General features: G+C 50.1%; 1 protein-coding gene across 7 annotated transcripts in view; it reads right to left on the reverse strand.

Annotated features, from left to right (window-relative positions):
- eps8a (epidermal growth factor receptor pathway substrate 8a) overlaps window positions 1–20,585 on the reverse strand; it is a 52,712-nt gene that overhangs the window by 5,559 nt on the left and 26,568 nt on the right. For 4 of the 7 annotated variants that reach the window (XM_035401895.1, XM_035401891.1, XM_035401893.1 and 1 more), the window contains 16 exons: window positions 10,046–10,135; window positions 9,399–9,472; window positions 6,690–6,757; window positions 6,408–6,569; window positions 5,900–6,049; window positions 5,466–5,548; window positions 5,095–5,234; window positions 4,672–4,745; window positions 3,753–3,879; window positions 3,382–3,470; window positions 2,963–3,037; window positions 2,389–2,537; window positions 2,091–2,274; window positions 1,583–1,716; window positions 803–914; window positions 77–220 (listed from right to left, as the gene is read on the reverse strand). In XM_035401895.1, coding sequence (XP_035257786.1) covers window positions 77–220; window positions 803–914; window positions 1,583–1,716; window positions 2,091–2,274; window positions 2,389–2,537; window positions 2,963–3,037; window positions 3,382–3,470; window positions 3,753–3,879; window positions 4,672–4,745; window positions 5,095–5,234; window positions 5,466–5,548; window positions 5,900–6,049; window positions 6,408–6,569; window positions 6,690–6,757; window positions 9,399–9,472; window positions 10,046–10,110 — 1,830 coding nt within the window. In that variant the 5' untranslated portion in view covers window positions 10,111–10,135. Of the gene's footprint in view, window positions 1–76; window positions 221–802; window positions 915–1,582; window positions 1,717–2,090; window positions 2,275–2,388; window positions 2,538–2,962; window positions 3,038–3,381; window positions 3,471–3,752; window positions 3,880–4,671; window positions 4,746–5,094; window positions 5,235–5,465; window positions 5,549–5,899; window positions 6,050–6,407; window positions 6,570–6,689; window positions 6,758–9,398; window positions 9,473–10,045; window positions 10,136–11,857; window positions 11,976–20,585 lie in introns of those variants that run through there. The other 3 variants (XM_035401892.1, XM_035401896.1, XM_035401897.1) reach the window with 3 other exon arrangements.

Genomic DNA, 20,585 nt, shown 5'->3' on the forward strand with positions numbered 1-20,585 from the left:
TCAAATGTACGGTGGCCATTTAAAAACGACTTTTAAAATGGCCGCCGGATCGCCGTGGCGACGCGGCGCGACCCACCTGGATGGTGTGGCTGTAGACGGGCTCGCCCCGCCCGAGGCTGAGCTCCACGGACCGCGTGATCTCCAGGATGTTGTTTGGCACGTACCCGGCGTCGCCGCCGGCGTTCCTCACCTTCCACCACTGCTTCCTGTCGTCCAGCACCTGCGGAGAGAGGGAGAGCGCACGGGGCGCTCGGCTCAACGGCGCCCCCTGGATCCCCAATCGCTTCACTACACCGAATACTCACCACCAACACCGATGAGATACTCTTCAGGAAATAAGACGGGGCCGCATTTATCATTCTTAAACGTACGGCGTATTGCACAGTACACATATATGTTCTCAGTAGGACCCCTCAGTATGGGGGGAGGGAGGTTTAGGCCAAAACGTGCCTTCATACATGGATGCAATAAAACAATAGTCTATAATATTCTTGTGAGCGCTGTCCGTGGGAGTCAGCAACCAATTATCAGATAATACGCTTGGGTAGAGCACATTAACTCCTCTGATTTTCTCGGTAGGATTCTAAAATAAAACGTGAACTTTTTAAAGGTACTGCTTTATAACTTCATTCTAGCAGAAGGACACAAAATGTGTCAAAGAAGTAAGCTCTCAGGTTACTTCTCAGAACCATGATGCATTACAAAGGAGGCTCCTACAGGGTTATTGATGGGTGTCTTGATGCATTTCATTTTCCTTTCAGTGTTAAAAAACGAGTCAGGCCTCAGCTTTGTTCCTCATTACCTCCACAACTTCGTCCTTCACCACTGACAGCTCAGTGTTGTTTCGAGCCACAAAGTCGTACTTGGATTTGGCGTAGTTCTTTGGTTGGGTCCGCCCGTGAGCTTCATAGTTCCTGCAAGGCATTGGCACTCAATACGGAACCAAACGTGCTTCCCTTCACTGCCTTTAAACCATAATAATAATAACCATAATGTGAATATCAGTGAGCACTAACCCTGACTGTGAATGGAGTGAACGGTATGGAAAAATATGCCAAGAATCTCAGTTCAACCATTGTTTTTTTAGCTACACACAAATCAATCTACTGTAGCTGATGATAAATCAACGTTGTGCACAAGCTATCGACTGCAGTTAGATGCTAAAGGCTAAGATGGGTGAACACTGACAGGGTGAGAGGAGTTAAAACTGGCTAATAACTATGCTACAGACTGTCACAGCCACGGAGAAGTGTCCCGGTTTCAAAACAGAGGGAAGAATCAGAATCAGGAGAAAGAAAAGAATTAGAAGCAAAGCTCCCCCTTCCAATGACAGTTGGATTTAGAGCACCACCACCACCACCACCCAGAGAAAACCAAATCAAACCAAACTGCAGCTCAGGTCAAATAGTTTCAGGAGCCCTCAGGCGGAGGTTTGTGGGAGACCTTAGAACCAAACAGAGGACAGAAGCAGGACGGGTACAGGAGGGGGGGGGGGGGCCCAGCAGGGGCTGGTTGGGGTTTACATACAGCGAAGCCCGACAGTTCTCCATGGCCTGCCGCACAGTCATGTGACCAGCGTTACCTATCTACATGGCGGCTGACGGCCTGTTTGAAGGCCGCCACGGCCGTGTCCTGGTCCAGCAGGTGCGCTCGCCTGTACGCCGTGTTACCGAAAGCGTACCCGTCAGTGGGGGGGAAGGCCTGGACGCCGGGGTGCTGGGGAAAAAACGAAAAAAAGATCACAAGTCAGCCCACAGACTACAGCCTACATTATTCATTTACTTAAACATGCTCCTGCATGTTCCCATCCTCCCTGTAACCCATGGCAACTGCTCTCCTTCCTCTGCCAGCTGCCTCCCAGTCTTTACCATCCAACTCCCCGTCTTCCTGTTTCTGCCATTTCTGCCTCCCCAATTCCTGTTCCCGCCCATCTGCTCACTTGGCCCCGCCCCTGTGCCCTGCCCCCATGCTGTGCCCAGCCCCTGTGCCATGCCCTCATGCCCCGCCCCCGTGCCCTGCCCCTGTGCCCCACCATTGTGCCATGCCCTCATGCCCCGCCCCTGTGCCCCGCCCTCGCGCAGAGCGCTCACCTCCATGGACAGCCTGTGCGCGGCCTCCTCCTGGCGCAGCACCTCGACGTGGGCCAGCGACTGGGCCAGCTGCGTCAGCTCCGGCTCCCGGGGGTGGCCCATGTAGGCCAGCACGGGCGGCTCCCAGCCGTCCCGGAAGCGCGGGGAGTACGGGGGGAAGTGCTGGTCCTTCGGCCACTCCAGCCTGCGAGGGGGGAGGGGAGGAGAGGGGGCGGGGTTACACACACCAACCCGCCACTCAAACCTAGCGCACACACCTGAGGCCCTACACACAGCACCACGGCAACCCGCCACCCACCTGCACTTGGTCCAGCCGTCGCCGAGCGACACCCACAGGTGCCTCTCCTCGGCGGTGCCGGCAGAGTGCAGGAAGTCGATGGCCTCTCGGGTGAGCAGCGGGCTGAGAACGCTCTTGGCCAGGTCCACCCCCCCGGAGGTCTGAACCACCTGGAGGGAAGTGGCGGTGGGAGAACAGGCAGGTAGGAGGAGCTTAGCAGACCAAAGAAGCTGTCTGTCCCGCTTTGGTAATTATCACTCCTGAGGGCTACATCTGTGCCTGTGGCACTTCATACAGCATGAAGGCAGAGTAAGGACTACATCAGGGCCCTGTTTCACAAAGCAGGGTTACTGATTTAGCCGGATAACTGCACTGAGTAAAACCCGGAACCCTCCCAAATCTGGAACATGGACTGCAGTAAAAAGAGCTGTTCCGGGTTTCATTCGGCGCAGTTATCCAGCTAACTCAGTAATCCTGCTTCACGAAACGCCCGCCCGATTGGTTAATCTATCGGCCCAATCACAGGAAGGATCAACAGGAGGCAGTTACTTTCTGAAACTGCTGGCTCAGCAGAAGCCCGGCCCGGCCAACCTACCATGTTCAGCGGAGTGAACAGGAAGTGGACCAGATCCACAGCGCTGGGGTTCTGAATGTGGGCCCTCAGCTTCCCCTGCGAACATCAACAGGTGGCCACTGAGCCCAAAGACAGCAAACAGTGTGATACAGAGCTGGGAGAGTGAGCATAAAGCTAATTTGTTTTTCCACAGGCTTAGACTTCCTTTTCATAATGAATTCTGCTTTATTACATATAAATGTGTTTCATCTTGCATAATTACAATTTCAGTGTCACAATAGAGCAGCATTTTATTGAAGCAAAGAAGAAAACAATAAAAAACAAACAGATGTTCTTGCATTTCTCAGTCCAAATAAAAAAAGGAAAGGATTAAAATATGGAATAAATACATGCGCAATTAAAATGCAACTAATTCGTGAAAACAACCAGGCAGACTTTACCAGTAAGTTGAAAGCGTGCTTGAACTTCTGGAAACAATCGACAAACTCCTCCTGAGTGGGTGGCTTGGATCTCAGAGTCAGTACGCCCTCTAGCAGGACAGAACGTCAACAACAGGGAAGCAGTGAGTGGGGACAGGGCCAAACGGGGCCTCGGCAATCAGAAGCCACACTCGGTTAATTACTAAACATTCCGGAAAAAGATCACGCGAGGAACTTATCTGTCAATAAAATGAACTTAGGTTAATAAATATAGATCCTGTTAAAAAGGCAAAGTCACTTCTTCCGGGTCATAAACATTAAAACGACCCATAAAGCATACGATGGCTTTTCCTTTGTGCTGAATGCCAGCCGTAGAGCGAATCCGTCCCTACCTCCCGGTCCCTTCTTCTTGCTCTTCTTTGTTTTCTTCCTCTTTGAAAGCTCGTTAAATGCCTCGGCAGCTTTCTGAAGCTTGGTGACAAAATATTCGATATCGTCAAGGATGTGGTTCAGGATTTGCTGAAATGAAAAAAAAATCATGCAATTACACGCATGATCATGTACATCAAATCATAATTCAACATTTTAATGTTACTGACAACAAGAAACACATTTACAAAATAGATTTGTTCTATTTATATTTGAGGTAATTTACACACGGCATTTGTGAGGTTACCAGAGGCAGAAACTAAACTGTGAATTCGGTAAACTGTGAACTTTGTCAATATGAAAAGGTGAAAAAATAAAACACCCTATTTCAGGACTTGAAAATCAAGGACAAGCCAAAATGCAGTTAGAGCCCCACAGACATGCAGTCCCATAACAGACTGCTGATAATCCAGCATAAACAGACGCAGATCATTTAGGCGACATCACCCGGTGGTGCGGTAGAGTGGATTTAGCCGCTCTGGTGAGTGAAATGTGACCGACTCCTTCAGAAGAGCCCTTTTCTTCACCTTGCACCCCTGCATTTATTTGCTCAGCTGCGGAAAATCGGCTCTGAAGATAAATCCCAGAATAAAAAAAAAGGGAACTACGGAGGCCGGCCAGGACGTGCATTACCCTGCGAACAGACTGGCCAATGGCGTGGCACGCACACGTGCGCCCTGGGAAAGGTGACACTGACCTCCATCACAGCGCCGGAGAGCTCATATCTGCCCAAGATATGCGCTCACTGATTATAGCTGGGGAGAAAGGGGGCGGAGCCACTAACCACATCATCACTGACTATAGCAGGGTGAAGAGGGGGCGGAGCCTCTAACCACATCATCACTGATTATAGCTGGGGGGCGAGGGGGCGGAGCCACTCACCACATCACGGTCCACCCTGGCCACCATCATCTCCGGGGGCTCGTCATGCGCGGAATAGGGACCGGGGCTGTCGTCTGACAGAGGGGGACACATCAGAGGCACACTGAGCACCCAGCCAACACACACCACTCCTGCCACTGCACATGCAGGCATCAGCAGTGTATGCACTTTTACTTTCTCTTAAATGACGCTCACGCTGTGCCTGGTGTTTGTGCATCGTGTGAGATCAGATGCACATAGTTGCACTTCTGTAAACCTCTGTGGCAGTCAATTATTAAAGGACATAAGATTCTGTCCTTCAATAATTACAAATCAAGAGAGGAAATAAGGGGGCCTTGCGGTCGCCATGGCAGCGCTGATTCAGGTTGGGGGGGTCTCGAGACTGGCGTGGGTTGGGGGGTGGGGGGTGGGCGGCGCACTCACAGTCCGGATGCTCGCTGGCTGCCCAGGCGGACCAGGCCGCCACGCGGCTCTTGACGTCCACCGGAGCCAGAGTGGCCGGGGGGGCGGGGGCGGGGGCCGAGGGGGGCGGGGGGATGACCCCGTCACTCTTCAGGATCATCCTGTAGGAAGTGGAGAAGGAGGAGAGGACACGCCTTAACATAAACTTCTTACACTTTAATTACATCACTTCCATATTCCATTTGCTGCTAATTCCTCACATGTATGCATGTATGTGTATATACATATATATACATATATAGAACAGAAAGAGAAAAAAAGGTTGGATAGAACAAAATCCAAGGGGAAAGCGCATGACTGGTTTGGGGAGGAGAGAGGGGCGGCGTTTTTACCGCAGTGCTTCCGGACGCTTCTTCACCTTCCCGCCTTTGTGGTCGCTGATGGCACTGTCAATATCTGTGTGGATCAAGTTTGCCTGGAACAACAGACAAGTCAGCACTGTCACATGTCCTCAATGTCTCAGTGACATCACATGACACAGTGTCTGCTTGGGGGGGGAAATGATTCAAAGTGATGTCATTCCCTCATAAAAACATACAAGCTAACACACACACCTACTACACACATGCACACGCACACACACTTACTACACACACACACACGTACGCGTACGCACACACACACACACACACACACACACACACGCACATGCACGTACGCAGGCACAGACATTTGCATTTCTAATCTGAGCGGTCTGTGGAATTTACGCTCCCATGCCTTCTGTGCGGAGCCTGAGTGGGAGGGGCCTGATATGACGGGCGCTCACCTTGACCTCGTCGCACTGGAAGAGGTGCAGGTCGGGCTTCCCCTGGCCGGACTCCTTGCACACCAGCGCCAGGATGGAGTCGTAGCTGCAGGCGTTCATCACCGCCTGGCAGTGCTGGATGGTGTTCAGAGGGAAGTTCTCCAGCTCGTTCTGAAACCCAGCGGGGATCCACCAATCACAACCAGAATTACAGCGGAGATCCACCAATCACAACCAGAATTACAGCGGAGATCCACCAATCACAACCAAAATCACTAAACAGAGATCCACCATTACATTACGTATGATTGGACATTTAACACCTGTGGCTCATAGTCACTGCCAGACAGTGCTAAACCTGTAAATAGCCTGTATAGCTCCGAGGTCCCAACAGTGGATTGTTGGAGAGGGTGTGCCTTGTCTCAGACAAACAGAGGGGGTTGCAGGGCTGAGACCAGCGCGCACGGGTGCGAGCGGACTGTGTGAACAGCGGGAAGGGGAAAAATAGGAGGAGGAGGAGGTGCCTGACCTTGGTCTCCGCGTCGACGAGGCAGACGGCGCGCTCGTCCACCTGCAGCAGCATGTCCTGCGTCCACACCTTGCCCTTGGCGTCCAGGAGGCGGAGCTTGCGGAGGCCGTCCTCTATGGTGATCACGGCCTCCTTCCGGTCCATCACGAAGGTGGTCAGGTGCTGGGGGAGGGGCAGAGCAGGCAGAGTGGGGGTGGGGCTGGCACTCGGCACTCAAGATTCCATCCAATCATGTGGCGGAAACCGCGCTGTACCGGCTCTTGGTGCACTTGGCGCTCTTACCTCCACGCGGTACTGGGATGTGTCGCTCATGCTGCTGATGCTGTTCTTGGCGTAGTTCTTCCTTTGCTCTGTAGGGGGCAGACACACTCAGATGAGCTGCTCTGACAGAGGAGCGCTCTCACCAGTACACTTATTTCTGCCTGTTCAGCCCCTGCTTTTGTTCTCCTGAGTGTATTTAACGGGACGTTGCTCAAAGACACTCACTGATCCCTCACTCAACACGAGGTTTCCATTGAGTGTTCACCTGAGTTTAAACATTTCTCTCATAATTCACCTGCATTGTCCCCAGAGGGAGATTCTTTGTGCAGCCAGTGAATAAGCCAGTAGGGAAGGTCTAGTGGTATCTGAAAAGCCTGTGTCATCACTGCAATTTTCACGACAGTGCAGACAAGCCTGCTGCCCGCAGCTGCTTCTGGTCACTCTGCAGTCCGGCTGCGCAGTCATTGCGCAGCAGCAGTGCCCTGCATGCGCAGCTGCTGCATGCAGACTGCAGGTACCTGATTGGCAGGAGGAGAATGCCCAAACTGAAGCCTTCCTGTAGGAGGATGGTACTTGGTACCTCTGTAGGTGCACTGGGTGGAGTTATAAACATGTAAACTAATAAACTGTAGATACTACAGTACAGTGCTAACTTAGCAGCATAAACACGCAAACACACTCACACAAAATCACTGCATTCACATTTCCTGGGAAAGGTAGGCAGGGTGTTGGGACGTGGGTCAGTTTTCTCTTGAGAAATAAGCTCCATTTTTTCAAGAGAAAGGGCAAAAAACACTTCAAACTACCAGTTCTGCAAAGCCAAAGATTCTACTCGGAGTTCAGCTTATGATTGTCTTGGAGGGCACACTCCCAGACACCTACAGGTACAGGAAATGGCAAAATCCATAGTTCTTTGGCTCTGCAGATACTCTGGAAACAAGTTTAAAGGCAACAGCAATACCACCAATCAAACAGAACTTCAGGTTCACCTTTCTTTTTGTGTTTGGCAGAAGATTGGAGGAAATAAAATCCATCAGTCCCTGAACGCAAAATGAAGATAAGAACAAATGAAGTACCACGTGGAGGACAGGCGCGTGACCTAACACGTGAAAGAACACTCAAATGTGCAGGAATACTGCAGGAATTCACCCCCCCCCCCCAAGTGAGGATATGTGGATCTTAGACGACTGATGCAAAATAAGAGGCCTGACTATAGACCACCACCAGCAGGACAGAAACACTAACACCCAGCCCTAAACAAGGACACACATTCACCAGTGATGATTTCCTCTGCCCTTCTATTATTTCGGCAACCGTACCAGTACACGGAAAATCCGAAGGAATTACTTTGTACACGAATGTTTACTGCTGTATTTTGTCAGCTACGAGAGGTAATACCTCGCTCAATCTGAGTAAAAACCCTGTGGGAACCAGCAGGGTGGATTTGGTTGAGCAACTGCAGTGAAGTGGCCAGAGCGCAGTAGCTTTTGATGTGCATTGCTAGGGTCACATTCTCAGCCTTTAAGCTGTCAGACTCAGCTGGCACAGAGCTGACTTTAATAGGATGAGAAAAACTAAAAGCACTGCTCTTTAAGCGCAGTGTAAATGTATTGCTTAATTAGGGGAAAATATTCTTAATAACCTGTCACCACAATGAGAAATAAATGTATAAATATACACACTGAGAAATAAGGCAGTATACTGTAATATGCTGCATGTGTGAAGGTGAAAAAGAAATGTAGGCAGCTAAAAAGCTCTTTGAAAAAAAAACTGCCCAAAAGGCATAAAATAACTTTGCATTAGTATTACTTCCTTGTCATGTCAGAAAAATGATATATTTCATTGTGTAGCATACAATGTGAGTTTAGAGTTTAGTACATTAAAAGAAGGAAGAAGCACTGCTGTAATACGATACAGTAATACAGACATAATGAACAGGAGAAAACCAGTGGGTTATACCCAGAATACTTTGCGGAGAAAGTCCCAGAGACAATCTCAGCAAAGCTGAACCCCCTGACAGGGTGCTCTAGTCCCCCAAAAGCACAAAAACACAGCGGGGCTGCAACAGGACCCAAGGCAGGGGAACCCTGACACAGCTGGGATCTCCTGCCCCGTCAATCAGTCCGGGTCGTCTCCCATTGGACGAGGAGACCACGGCCACGCCCCTCAGCCTGGCGCTGGGGAGGCGGCCGTGTTCCTGCGGCACATCACAAAGGCGCGGTCTCTCCAGACCAAAAAAATAAAATAAAAAAAGGACTCGCAAAACCGCTGTGGTCTGTTAGACCCACGATGTGCTGGTTTCACACACAGCTGGCCCGCTGCTAAACACTGCGCTGCTGAAGGCCTCTCCATGTTTGTCACCTTAATTGGTGCTTTCAAGGCGCACAACGCATGGCACAGACAAGCAATGCCCCACAAACCTTAGCCTCGGGATCTCTCTGGCAGCAGGGTGAAGTGCAGAACTGAGAGTCACGAGCACAGGCGCAGCGAACAAACTAATTTTAAGCAAGCCCGTTATAGCACACAGCAGTACTCCCAAGCTTAACGATGCAGCTCATGATTAACGCAAAGCTAAATGCATACACCGTAATTCACACGTCAGACAAAACTGTAGATGTGGATGATGACCATGGGAACTCATGAGATTTCCAACACGGTCAATGCTTCTAATCAGAGATTATTTTGGGTTTTTAAAAAAAATGGTGTCTGGCCAATAGTTCCATTACGTACCGTACAAAGCTTTAGCACTGGAATTTGTGGTCGGTTTGTTGTCTGGAAGCTCGGGAGACTGTGAACCGTGTCCACTGCACAAAAGACAGAAGTTTGGGGACAGTTAGAACAGCCCTGGACGTTTGACATTCCTTAAACACAAAGCCTCGGGGTGCTTCCCCAAGCACTGCGGTGCCTGTGAGCCACTCGCATCAATGAGCTGTGCGCTACCTGGCGTTTCCACGCTCTGCGCTGTGTTGGATTGCTAGGGACTATTACACAGTTAACAGATCTCTGCGCTGGGCTTGCCTCCCCATGAAATACAGTATGACTTCTATTTATTTAATTAAAAAAAAAAAAAGAATTCCTTTAGATGGAGGAAAAAATTACGTGAACAAACATGGAAAAGCATTTCATCTCTATCACTGTTGATTTAGTTTTAATCTCAGTTATAAAAGGTCAGCCTCCTGATAATCCCTATAATGCATGTGTTTCAGAACAAGGAGGAACGAGTGCTAGCAAACAGGTAAACTTCTACATTGGTATGAGCTGACTGCCATTTAAAAGCAGAGCAGCACCACCTTAGCCCAAAGTGCTTTTTATCCTTATGAACAGTTTTGTGTTTGTCTGTGGTGCGTTGCATTCACTGCAGGCATGGGTGAACTCACTTCAGCTGGGAGGGGTAAGACCCGAACCCCCCAGAGGGGTACGTGGGCGGGACATATCCGTTCATTTTGAGCCGCGCAGAGGGGAGTCACCTGGAAAGACACAAACGCAGTGAAGGCTCGCCGGAGCGCCTGAGCCAAGCGCACACGAATCTGCCCAAACGTCGGTTACACCTCCGAGCCATCGAACCAACGAGCTAGGATTCTGAAGAGCTTTGGTCTGTTTTCCTGTTTCTGTTTTCCTCACAGCAGGAACACATACATGCTAAGGGCTTCCTTTTTTCTAATAAAAGAAACAGACACAGAATTTCATGATGATGGTGATGATGATGACAATGGAGGAGGAGAAGAAGAAGAAGCAGCAGGGGGAAAAGCCACCCCGCGCAGCGCTGGCGCATCACCCCTCACAGAGCACCGTAGCGATCGTCAGTCGCTGTTTTTACCGCGGCTAACCGCCGGCGCTCTGGGGATTCACGGCGGGAACGTTCCATGCCAGGCTCTGGAAGCCCAGGAGCACGGCGGGCGCGAGCGGGCGATGATGCAACACAGGAAGCAGCGGCGGCCGCGGCGGCGGCTCTCACACACCTGTCCTTCTCACGGGGCCGCTGTGAACGGCCAGACGCAGCGGACGGGCCGGGATCGTACAGCGAGCGCTCTTCAGCAAACGCTCCCCACGCGTACACTGACCGTCAGCGGGCCGGGAGGTTTTCCGTGGTAAACAAACTGTGGCAATTTAAGGGCAGAGGGGTTCAATTTGGGGTTTCAGAGGGTCTCTCTGGGGCAAGAGGGATGGGTGAGAGAAGGGATTATATTATATTATATTATATTATTATAATAAATGGCATAACCAGAAATGTACAGAACTGCAACAATTAAAAAAATACTGCACTTTAAATGACCACTTTTGGCCCCATAACAACAAAAAACACATTTTAATGAAAATGGAGCTTCTTGCCTGAGTCACAGTTTAAAAACAAACCTGAAGAGAGAGAGAGCTACTGCTTGTTCAGAGCTGGGCTGCTTGCATTTTATCCTCAATAAATAGACAGGGCACTTGACCACAGGTGCTTTAGCGTTTTTTTACCTTTGTATAGCTTCTCCTTAACCACAGCAGCACGCCCTGCCTGTCGCTGAATGGACAAAGCCCTGAAAGCTCAGTGAAGCACAAAGACAGCGCTCCAGGGCAGCTCAACGGCCTCACTGCACAGGAGAACATCCACCGTGTAACTGCAGCCTCAAACGAGGCAGCGCCGTCGCCTCTGATACCGGCTGCCCTGGGATTAAGTCAAGCCCCGCGTCTCTCCTCAGCTGCCGTTTATTTCACAACCTGCAGTTACACTCAACAGCTGCCATTCACTGCCAATGCGGCAGCAAGGCCAAAAGCTAACTCCGTTCGATAAAGTTTAGTAACAAATGTGAAATATAGACATGTCATATATGTAGCAGATTTGCCTCTGTGTGCTTATGATTGGCAGGTTCTGTCTCTCTGATTGTAAATGCAGAAGATGTTCTAATATTCTTCTGGCTCATAACGAACAGCATGTTTGCAAAGTGCCCTAGAAGCCTCTTGTTACCGGTGATGTCATCAGTCTCAGTCTACTGTGACATCACAACCCAGATCTTTAAACCCAAACACACTCCTGCTGACACAGCTGTGGCTGATACCTGCCGAGCTCCAAGCCCTTTCAACAAAAACCCGCTCGATATCTCCTCAAACTTTACCTGTCCCAGAAGGCACCTGTCCCTAAGGCTCGCCAAACCCTCCACATCGTGGCCACGCCCAACGGCGCAACAAATAAAGCGAGAATTACTCACCAGGAAGGCTGTGAACAGACGCGGAGACATACAGAAGAGAGACAGAGCCACAGCAAGAGACTCATCAAACACACACTGATTAAATCTTTCCCTGGGAGCAAAGGGCAGGCAAATCAAATGATCCAAGTCACCTGACCCCCCCCCCCCCCCCCCCCCCAGATGCCCCAGTGCCGGCCGGTGAATGTGAACCCTGTTATCTCCCCCTCCGCTACAGAGCAAAGAAGTGTGCGGTTCTCCTCAGTCCTTCATCACGGCCCAACACCAGTGCGCCCCGTGGCAGTACCCTGAAGGACTCAAATAAGGGGTCTCTCCACGGGAACATCCAATCACACCTAAATCAGAACAAAAGCTTCCAGGTGAAGCGCAGTGAGTTTCTCAAGGCCGAATCTACTCCACAGCCCGTAAATCTCCATCTGCGCGGCGCTCGTATTTCTCACTGAGCTCCGCGCCGCGCCTCTTTCTGCCGAAAGCCAAGATGAACGAGTCCCTACGGGGACCCGAAAGACGTTCGTCCCGAAAGACGTTCGCCCCGACGCGCTTGTAATCGCCGCGGCCCAAAATCAGGTACAGGTACGTTCTGTTCCACTCTGCGTCTGGCGAGGGGGGGGAAAAAAACACCAATTAAAAGCACAGTGCGGTACGCCCTGTGCAGCGCGCTAATGGGACTGTCAGCGCACGCGATGAACAAACAGCGCCTTCGACGGCCGCCATTTTGATTTCTCCCTGCAATTCCCACATCAAACGTCGAGCAGGGATGTGCCACTCTCCGCTCTAGATAAGCATGGGGAGAGAGGCTCTCCTCACCTTGGCCTGTCCTTGAAAAACCACACAGAGGCTCATTTATGTCCCATTGCCACTGTGTTAATGATATCCTGCCCTGACTGCTGTTGGTGCTTTGATTTAGGCAGGCTGTGGGGACCTTAAACAGATCAACCTGGGAACCAGGCGACACGCAAGCCTGTTTATCTCATCCACACTGCATACTGCACCTCTCCACATCCACACTGCATACTGCACCTCTCCACATACACACTGCATACTGCACCTCTCCACATCCACACTGCATACTGCACCTCTCCACATCCACACTGCATACTGTACCTCTCCACATCCACACTGCATACTGTACCTCTACACATCCACACTGCATACTGCACCTCTCCACATCCACACTGCATACTGTACCTCTCCACATCCACACTGCATACTGCACCTCTCCACATCCACACTGCATACTGTACCTCTCCACATCCACACTGCATACTGCACCTCTCCACATCTACACTGCATACTGCACCTCTCCACATCCACACTGCATACTGCACCTCTCCACATCCACACTGCATACTGCACCTCTCCACATACACACTGCATACTGCACCTCTCCACATCCACACTGCATACTGTACCTCAGAGCAGGTTGCAGGTGATCGAACACCTGCCCTTTTTGCCCTAAGTGCCCGATGTCCGACCCCTTTTTTGTTTTAATATTCTGTATGTGAATAAAATCTTGCAACACTTATTTATTGTTTAACAGCTCAGTTTCATCCACAGAAATCCTGTTCTGTCAAAGAAGCTGCCTTCCCCAGCCAACTCCTCCCATAAGACAACCCAGCCAATCGGGCGAAAGAGGAGGGAGCGCTTCCTCGTGCTTGCGAAACTCCTCGGAGCCTCCTCATCAGATCCTCTGTTTCCACAGGGGGCCCCCCTCCCCGGTCCCACAGTAACGCAGAGTCATTACATCTCCTGCAGTCATTAAAAGATGATTAAAAGCAGCCCGGCGATCGCAGGGGGAATGCCTAAAACAATCTTGGAGGAGGTTCTGAAATTAAAAGCCCCCGGGGCAACAAAAGAGCCTCTGATGTAATTTATAAGGACCTGCCAGCACTGGGAGCCTGGCTGAAATAAAGCCTGCCCTGGCAGCAGCAGTCTGCATTACCCAGGGATATGACACCGGCCAGCAGCAGCATGGCACCGCTGTATGTACAGTAAGCCACCGTGATTGCTTTTCCCAGGCTCCTTTTTGCATGGCTTTAGTCAGCTGGGGCTATATTTACCCAGAATGCACCACTCGAGTCAATCTGCCAGGCAGAACAATGGCTGACTTGTCTTCTCGGCCGGCGCGCCGTACGACGGGCAAGACCACTTAACCTCGCGGGGGAACGAGGGCTTGGTTTGGATATACACCTCGTGAACTAGTGTTAGCGCTGATGCTAACTGTGCGGAGGCTTAGGTGGCTAAAAAAGGAAACAGAATTCCCAGAACATTAAAAACATTCTGTCTGCTTGAGAGCTGCATCCTGTGACCTTCAAAAAAGGACTCTTTAGGAAATTTACCAAAATAGAGGGGGGGAGAAAAAATTACCTTGGGGGCTGCCTGCTCCTTTTTAAAGAACGCATTCCTGTCTCTCTCTCTTCCATGTGCAGAAAAAAAAACATGACAAAGCTCTGGGATTTTCCACTGTAGCAGCGCTTGGGTGTTTTTATTATTCAAACCTGCGGAGCTGATAAGCAGGTGAGATAGCGGAGCGATAAGTTCGCACCTGACCGCGGTATCAGTCCACCGCCGAAGCGGGTAGCAACTCCCCCCCCCCGATATCTGATGCAGTCACATCACTGCCGCCCCAAACGTAGCCCACGGGCCCCGTCCTTCGCCTGCTCCACGTATAAAATGAATGCAGTCCTGACGGGGCCCACAATGACTATAGCGTTGAATTTAAATTAACCACAGTAAGTGAACCCATTTAATACCAATTAACCAAAGGTTATTTTTATCTGAGCTTTACATTATATTTATTTTTTATATACTTACATAACTTATTTCCTGAAGACCCCAAAAGTTCCAAATCAAATGTGATTATCTTAAAATTCCAATTGTGATATTAAAATTGTGGTATTAGTACGGTTAATTTAAGACATATGGACATCCCAAAATAGTACAGGTATAGAGGATTTTAATCAATATCTACATTAAGCCAAAAAATGTTGATACATGTACACAGGACAACGGGATCATGTATTAATGCATTATTCCACAATAGATATATACATACATTTCTTTTTTTAAACACATTATTTAAAAGACTGGCATGGCGCTCGCCCCTGTGGAAGAGGGGCCAGGGCACGTTACTCAACAGCCCGGTAACGAGCAGCTCAGGAGGCCTGAGCCTGGCCACGCTCCTCACTCACTGGTGTTAGCGAACGGCGCAAAGCCAGTTCCAGAACAGGCCCCGCGCGGGTCAGGGGGGACAGCCAATCAGCAGCTGATTTGTCCTGAGCCCTGAGAAGGGCTGGGAGAAGCAGGCGGCGCTGTCGCCGGTCTCGCCAACGACGCGTTCGTGAGCCGGGCGGGAGGTTCACCTCGGTCGCCTGCCACTCACACACCGAGGTACACCGTTCATTCCGGAATAAGTTCATTAATTAATCATTTCGCTTGATCTGCATCTCCAGCTTGGGATTTTATCCCAGACTCTCAGTCTCAGAAAACGCAAACGCGGAATGAAGCAATCGAGTCTGAGCACACGTGTTTTCAAGCTTACCACAGAGGACCCCGCTCCTCTTTGACCCGATGTTTCCAGTTGTATCGACATGGCGACCGGTCGCTCCGGAAACCAAACATCTGCCAAATGAACGCACTCAAATGTCCAATACAGACGGGCTATTCCGCGAAAACGGGGCGAAGCCCTTATGAAACCGCGGGACGTTCAGGAGGCGATTCACGACGGCACGGGGCGTGGCAGCCAGCAGGGCGGTTGCCATGGGTGACGGGGCGGAGCAACGCCGGCCCGCAGGCTTCCGAGGCCCACGGCGTCTGGCGGAGGTTCAGCTGGTGCCCCGCCAGCCGAGCGTGTCTCTTCAGCCGGTTGGCCTTGGCTCCTGCCTGGAATTCGCCATGGAAACGGACAGCGCTCACCGCCACCGGGGCAGAGCTATCAAAAGGTCGTAATGCCCACTGGCAACAGCTGCTCTTACAATCTGTCCTCTGGGATGTGAACGCACAGACAATGCAGGGAGGGCGAACTGGCCGTCTCCCAGGGGTGAAGAAACCAATTAGCAAAAAGCTAATTCATTAATGCATCATTAATTCATGTGGGAAAATATTCCCACAGACATTCCATGAAGGAATATTGTGGTGAGGAAGCTGTGTTAAATTCACGCGACCAACGATCTGATGATTTGCTCATTTGCAAAAAGCGGATGGAAACTTAATCTGGAAGAAAGTCATGGCCAACACTACCAATATCCTGGTCCGATACATCCTGGTCCGACATCATTTCCATAAGCACACGGCAGACAATGCTCACGGAAGACAAAGGGGTTGAGGATGCTCTAAAAAATAAAAAAAATAAATCATTCAAAAAAACGTTCAGCCTCGGAATAATAAAACAATTCACTGACAGATATTTGCATGAGAAAATGTTTTTACGTCCTTCAGTTAATCATCAGCTAACTCGCAAAAGCCAAATGCAAAAACCCGGACACGCCAGTTCCGTGAGGAAGAGCCAGAAGTGCGTAAAAGGCCATTCAGATACGGGCCTGATCCGCTGCTCCATCAGGGCCGAGCGGAAGAGGAACAGACCAGAGCAAACGATAGAGGAGTAAACAGACCCCCCCCCCCCCCCCGCGCAGGTCGGGCAGAGTGACGGGCATGAATGATTGATGCCCTGGTGTCGTTATGTGGGTCAGAGGGGGGGGGGGAAGGGAGCCCAGGGTGCCTTCACCAACCAAGGACAATTCCATCAATCCACAAAAGGGGCTCGTACTTCGTTCCCTGCAACAGGCGCGCTGTTCTGCTTTAAAACGTGAACGCTGTTACGCAATGCGATGTAGCACCGTCATCGAGTCGGCCTGTTTACCACTGCAGTCCACAACACGCACAACCATTAAAGCACACCAGCGCCTATGTGCATTATGAAGTATGGAACTTAGTGAATTTGTAATCGCATTAGATTTCACTATAAAACTGTAAATGATTTCTGATTTTTACTTTTTTCCACACATGGTCTTGTGTGCTCCAGCCCAAAGTTTAACTCTGCCCAAAGCAGAACAACAATGGCAGCTGAGGCTTGAAACAGATTCAAAGCCACTTATTAAAAGAATCCACAAACCATTACCAGACGTGAAAGCAACTAATAGTTACACAAAAAAAAAAAAAAAAAATTCCGAAACACAAACTACAAATTACCCTGAATATAGCTGAAGTGTACAGTGCAATCAGAGGACTACGATCTTCAAGGTGTCAGAGCTTATCTTTATGGTTAGCTTACAGTACATCAGATTGCATTTCCTCTTGGCAATCACACAAATTCCCACAGCACTCCCAATAACAAAAATGTACTCAATCACAACACTGTACTATTTAAACCAGGAGGGAATTGCACATACTCTGGAGCAACACTCATACCCTGATATCATACTAAAGGAATGTTTAGAAAGTCAGGATTGGCCAATCAAAGCTACCTCTTTCACGAATGTCAGAAGCTCATAAAGTTTCGTAACTCATGAAACTTTCGATATGAAACTTTCCACCCAATGAGCAATCGTGCAAATATATACACGTACACACGAGCACGCACAGCAGCTGCCTCGGTGCCAGCAGCAGCCCCCACATCATTAGGAATTTCACTTAAAAAAAAAAAAATCATTGACAGCCTTTATCTGTGCACTGCATTGAGAAAGCACAGTATGAACCCTACAGGTTAGCACACACTGCAATGAACGGAAAACCAAAGCGATGTCCTCAGGCCGCATGTTTCAGAAGCACTGCCTCCCTGAGCGGAGAGCTCAGCCGCTGTGGACAGGTCAGCAGAGTGACGGACGGTAACCCCGCGACTTTTTGGGATGGACAGATGAGGCGGAAATGAGGAGGGGATCACCCCCTTCACCTCCTCTGGGGGAGGGAGTTGCCGTAGAAATAACAGAGGAATAAAGCTGCGTGTGTGTGTGTGCTTCCTTCTGTTCTAATATCAGCTTGTGGGTGTGTGTGTGTTTCTATTCTGATCTCAGCACATGGGGGTGTGTGTGTGTGTGTGGGGGGGGGGGGGGTTATTGCGTAACAGTGAGAGCTGATGATCACTATGTCTCTTAAAAGGTTAATGAGCAGCCAGCTGGTCCCTTATCTTGTTTAGCTTGGGCCGGGCTCTGCTAGCACAGGACACACTGAGTTTAGCCTCTTCCCACCTCCACCACTTCCTCCAACATCACAGGGTCCCGCAGAGCTGTCTGCGCTTTCTACACCATCGCACAGGAAGTGGGCACGGGGCGTCCGGACCACAGGGGCGCCGCGATAGTTCCCACCTCTCTGCTAGACAGTTTCCTGCTCACTAGGTGTTGGCAAGTACTGATTAATGAACGTCAAACCGCAGAATACAATGTATTATTACAGGGAGGAGAGCACCAGGAGTTTGAACTGAGTCATTCGCTGAACAGCATCAGGCTGGGTCAAGTGAGCAGTGATTAGCCGTGTCCAATGTACTTATGTTCTATGTGTCTCATGTTTGACCTCTAGACGTTACAGCCATCTCTCTGCCCCTGGCTCCTCTCCTGGACGCCATATTGCTTTTCCCACAGCCACAGTGCAGCGGCGTAAGTAACTGTACGTGAGCAGCTCCACCCGCCCCGCCCCACCTTGTGTGTGTGTGTGTGTGTGTGTGTGTGTGTGCGCACTGAAAGAGGATTTGTAAGGCGATTTACATCAACACACTGCTCCGTCATAATCCCCCTGTTCTGGAGAGGTTCCTGGGAACTGCTGTAATGGGCCTGCGCTTTGCACATGTGCGTTAGGCTGGGGCCCCCCCCTCGCACGCTACAGCGTAAACTGCACCTGCTCTTCACTGCAAACCCCCCCATGTCTAATCGCCCGTACTTAATTCCTATTCATGAGCACTAATCACCCACGCATTGTCCACACCGAATGTGATCTCCTGTGCTGCTAGTCCTTGCTGCGCTGTGTGAGACCTTCAACACCTGTACTGTGAGCGACTGTGCGCTGCACAATGGCGATGACTGAGGCCAGCTTCCCCTTCACTAGGATGATACGGTCATTTTAAAATACACACGCTTTCGTCATGATTTGGTTCAAGTAAGCCAGCCGGATCGTCTGCTCACACCCCGATATGAAATCTTCTCACTCTACATCATTAGTAAACTGGATAGATGACTGGTTAGCCCCCAAGCGCTCAGTAACTTGCTTGTGTGGGTCTTCTTTTTTGTGCTTTCACCTTTTTTCTCTCCCGTGGACGAGTCTCAATCACGCGCTCTCGCTGCAGCGGTTACTGTGACCCCTGCCGTCAGCTCAGGAGCGAGCCGAGCGGCGTGCGGTCTCCCCCGGAGCACGCCGTGTCCGCCGCCTCGTCTTCATTATCGCCGGCGGGCTTCTCACAGACGTGATTCACGTCTCACGCAGCTCGCCGGACAAACGTACCGGCACCCCGTCCGCCAGCGACGGTACACCCTGTCCCACTGAAAGCACCCCATCCGCCAGCGGGACGGTACACCCTGTCCCACTGAAAGCACCCCATCCGCCAGCGGGACGGTACGCCCTGTCCCACTGAAAGCACCCCATCGGCCAGCGGGACGGTACGCCCTGTCCCACTGAAATCACCCCGTCCCCGGGCCACGCGAGAGTCAGTTAGGTGTCGCTCTGCGGGACTGCCAGGCCAAAAGGCCAGAGTCCAATCAACTGAGTGCACTACGCATACCTTTACAGAGCAACTGCCAAACACTATTTCAAACATTTTTATTTTAAGAATCAAACCAATCGGATTAGTGGGGAAAATGAACAATTTGGTGCTGCGCTGACAGTGTCCTTAATCACCCGACACTGATATATTTGAGCCAACATTACTCAATTTGACACAATTTAGAGGTCAGTTAAGTGCAATCTGTTAATAAGTACAGCTTGGCGTTTCAAATAATAAGAACAGCTATCAATTTCCAACGGTCCATTTGTGGGCAAAGGCCATTCAGGGGAAAAAGCCCATTACCCCGGGACAGTAAGTAGACCTCTGGGCATAGCAGTGCCCTCGCGGGCGCACCTAACCTCACCCAATTATATCAACATGAGAGTGTGTTTACACGGGCGTGTCTCCATTGATCCGCTGAAATAAGATTCCACACCAGCTGCATGACTGCAATACTGAACCCTTCACTACTGCACTAAACGCATTCTGCCCTCACCAGCTGGTCCAACACCAGTCTACACAACACTGGCCTCAAATGCACCTATTTGAGAGAAAGAAAGAAAAAAAAAAAACAGAACTCAATTCAGTTTTGAGGCCGGATTGATTGATGCTGAAAATACTCTCCTTAATGAACAATGACATTCTTTATGATTTTTTTTATGGATCTTGATTCTGGCGTTACTGGACCATAGCTAACACGGTTAGAACAAGCAGTTATCTCATTAGAGTCACGGACCGCGAGGCCATCGATGCGATCATAGTACTTTTCAAAAGCTGATTGTTCCCTTAATAAAATATAAGAAATGGGTGCACAAAAGCGACCAGCTTCTCTTCAAGCGAAAAAGTGCTGTCACCAAAATTTCTGTCCTGCAAAGAAACCCAATTACCTCTTTAGTTTATAATTTCAACCAAACTAAAAAAGAAAACTTTCATATGCACAAGCCCAGGCCTACTTTTTGCTCAAGACAAGTGTAACAGCACAACTTCTGATCACATTCTTCTAAGCAGCGCATTAATCTGCTTAGAGACAGGAATAGCACTGAGACT

This window comes from Anguilla anguilla, chromosome 19, assembly GCF_013347855.1.
Source record: "Anguilla anguilla isolate fAngAng1 chromosome 19, fAngAng1.pri, whole genome shotgun sequence".
In the NCBI taxonomy this organism is placed as follows: domain Eukaryota; kingdom Metazoa; phylum Chordata; class Actinopteri; order Anguilliformes; family Anguillidae; genus Anguilla; species Anguilla anguilla.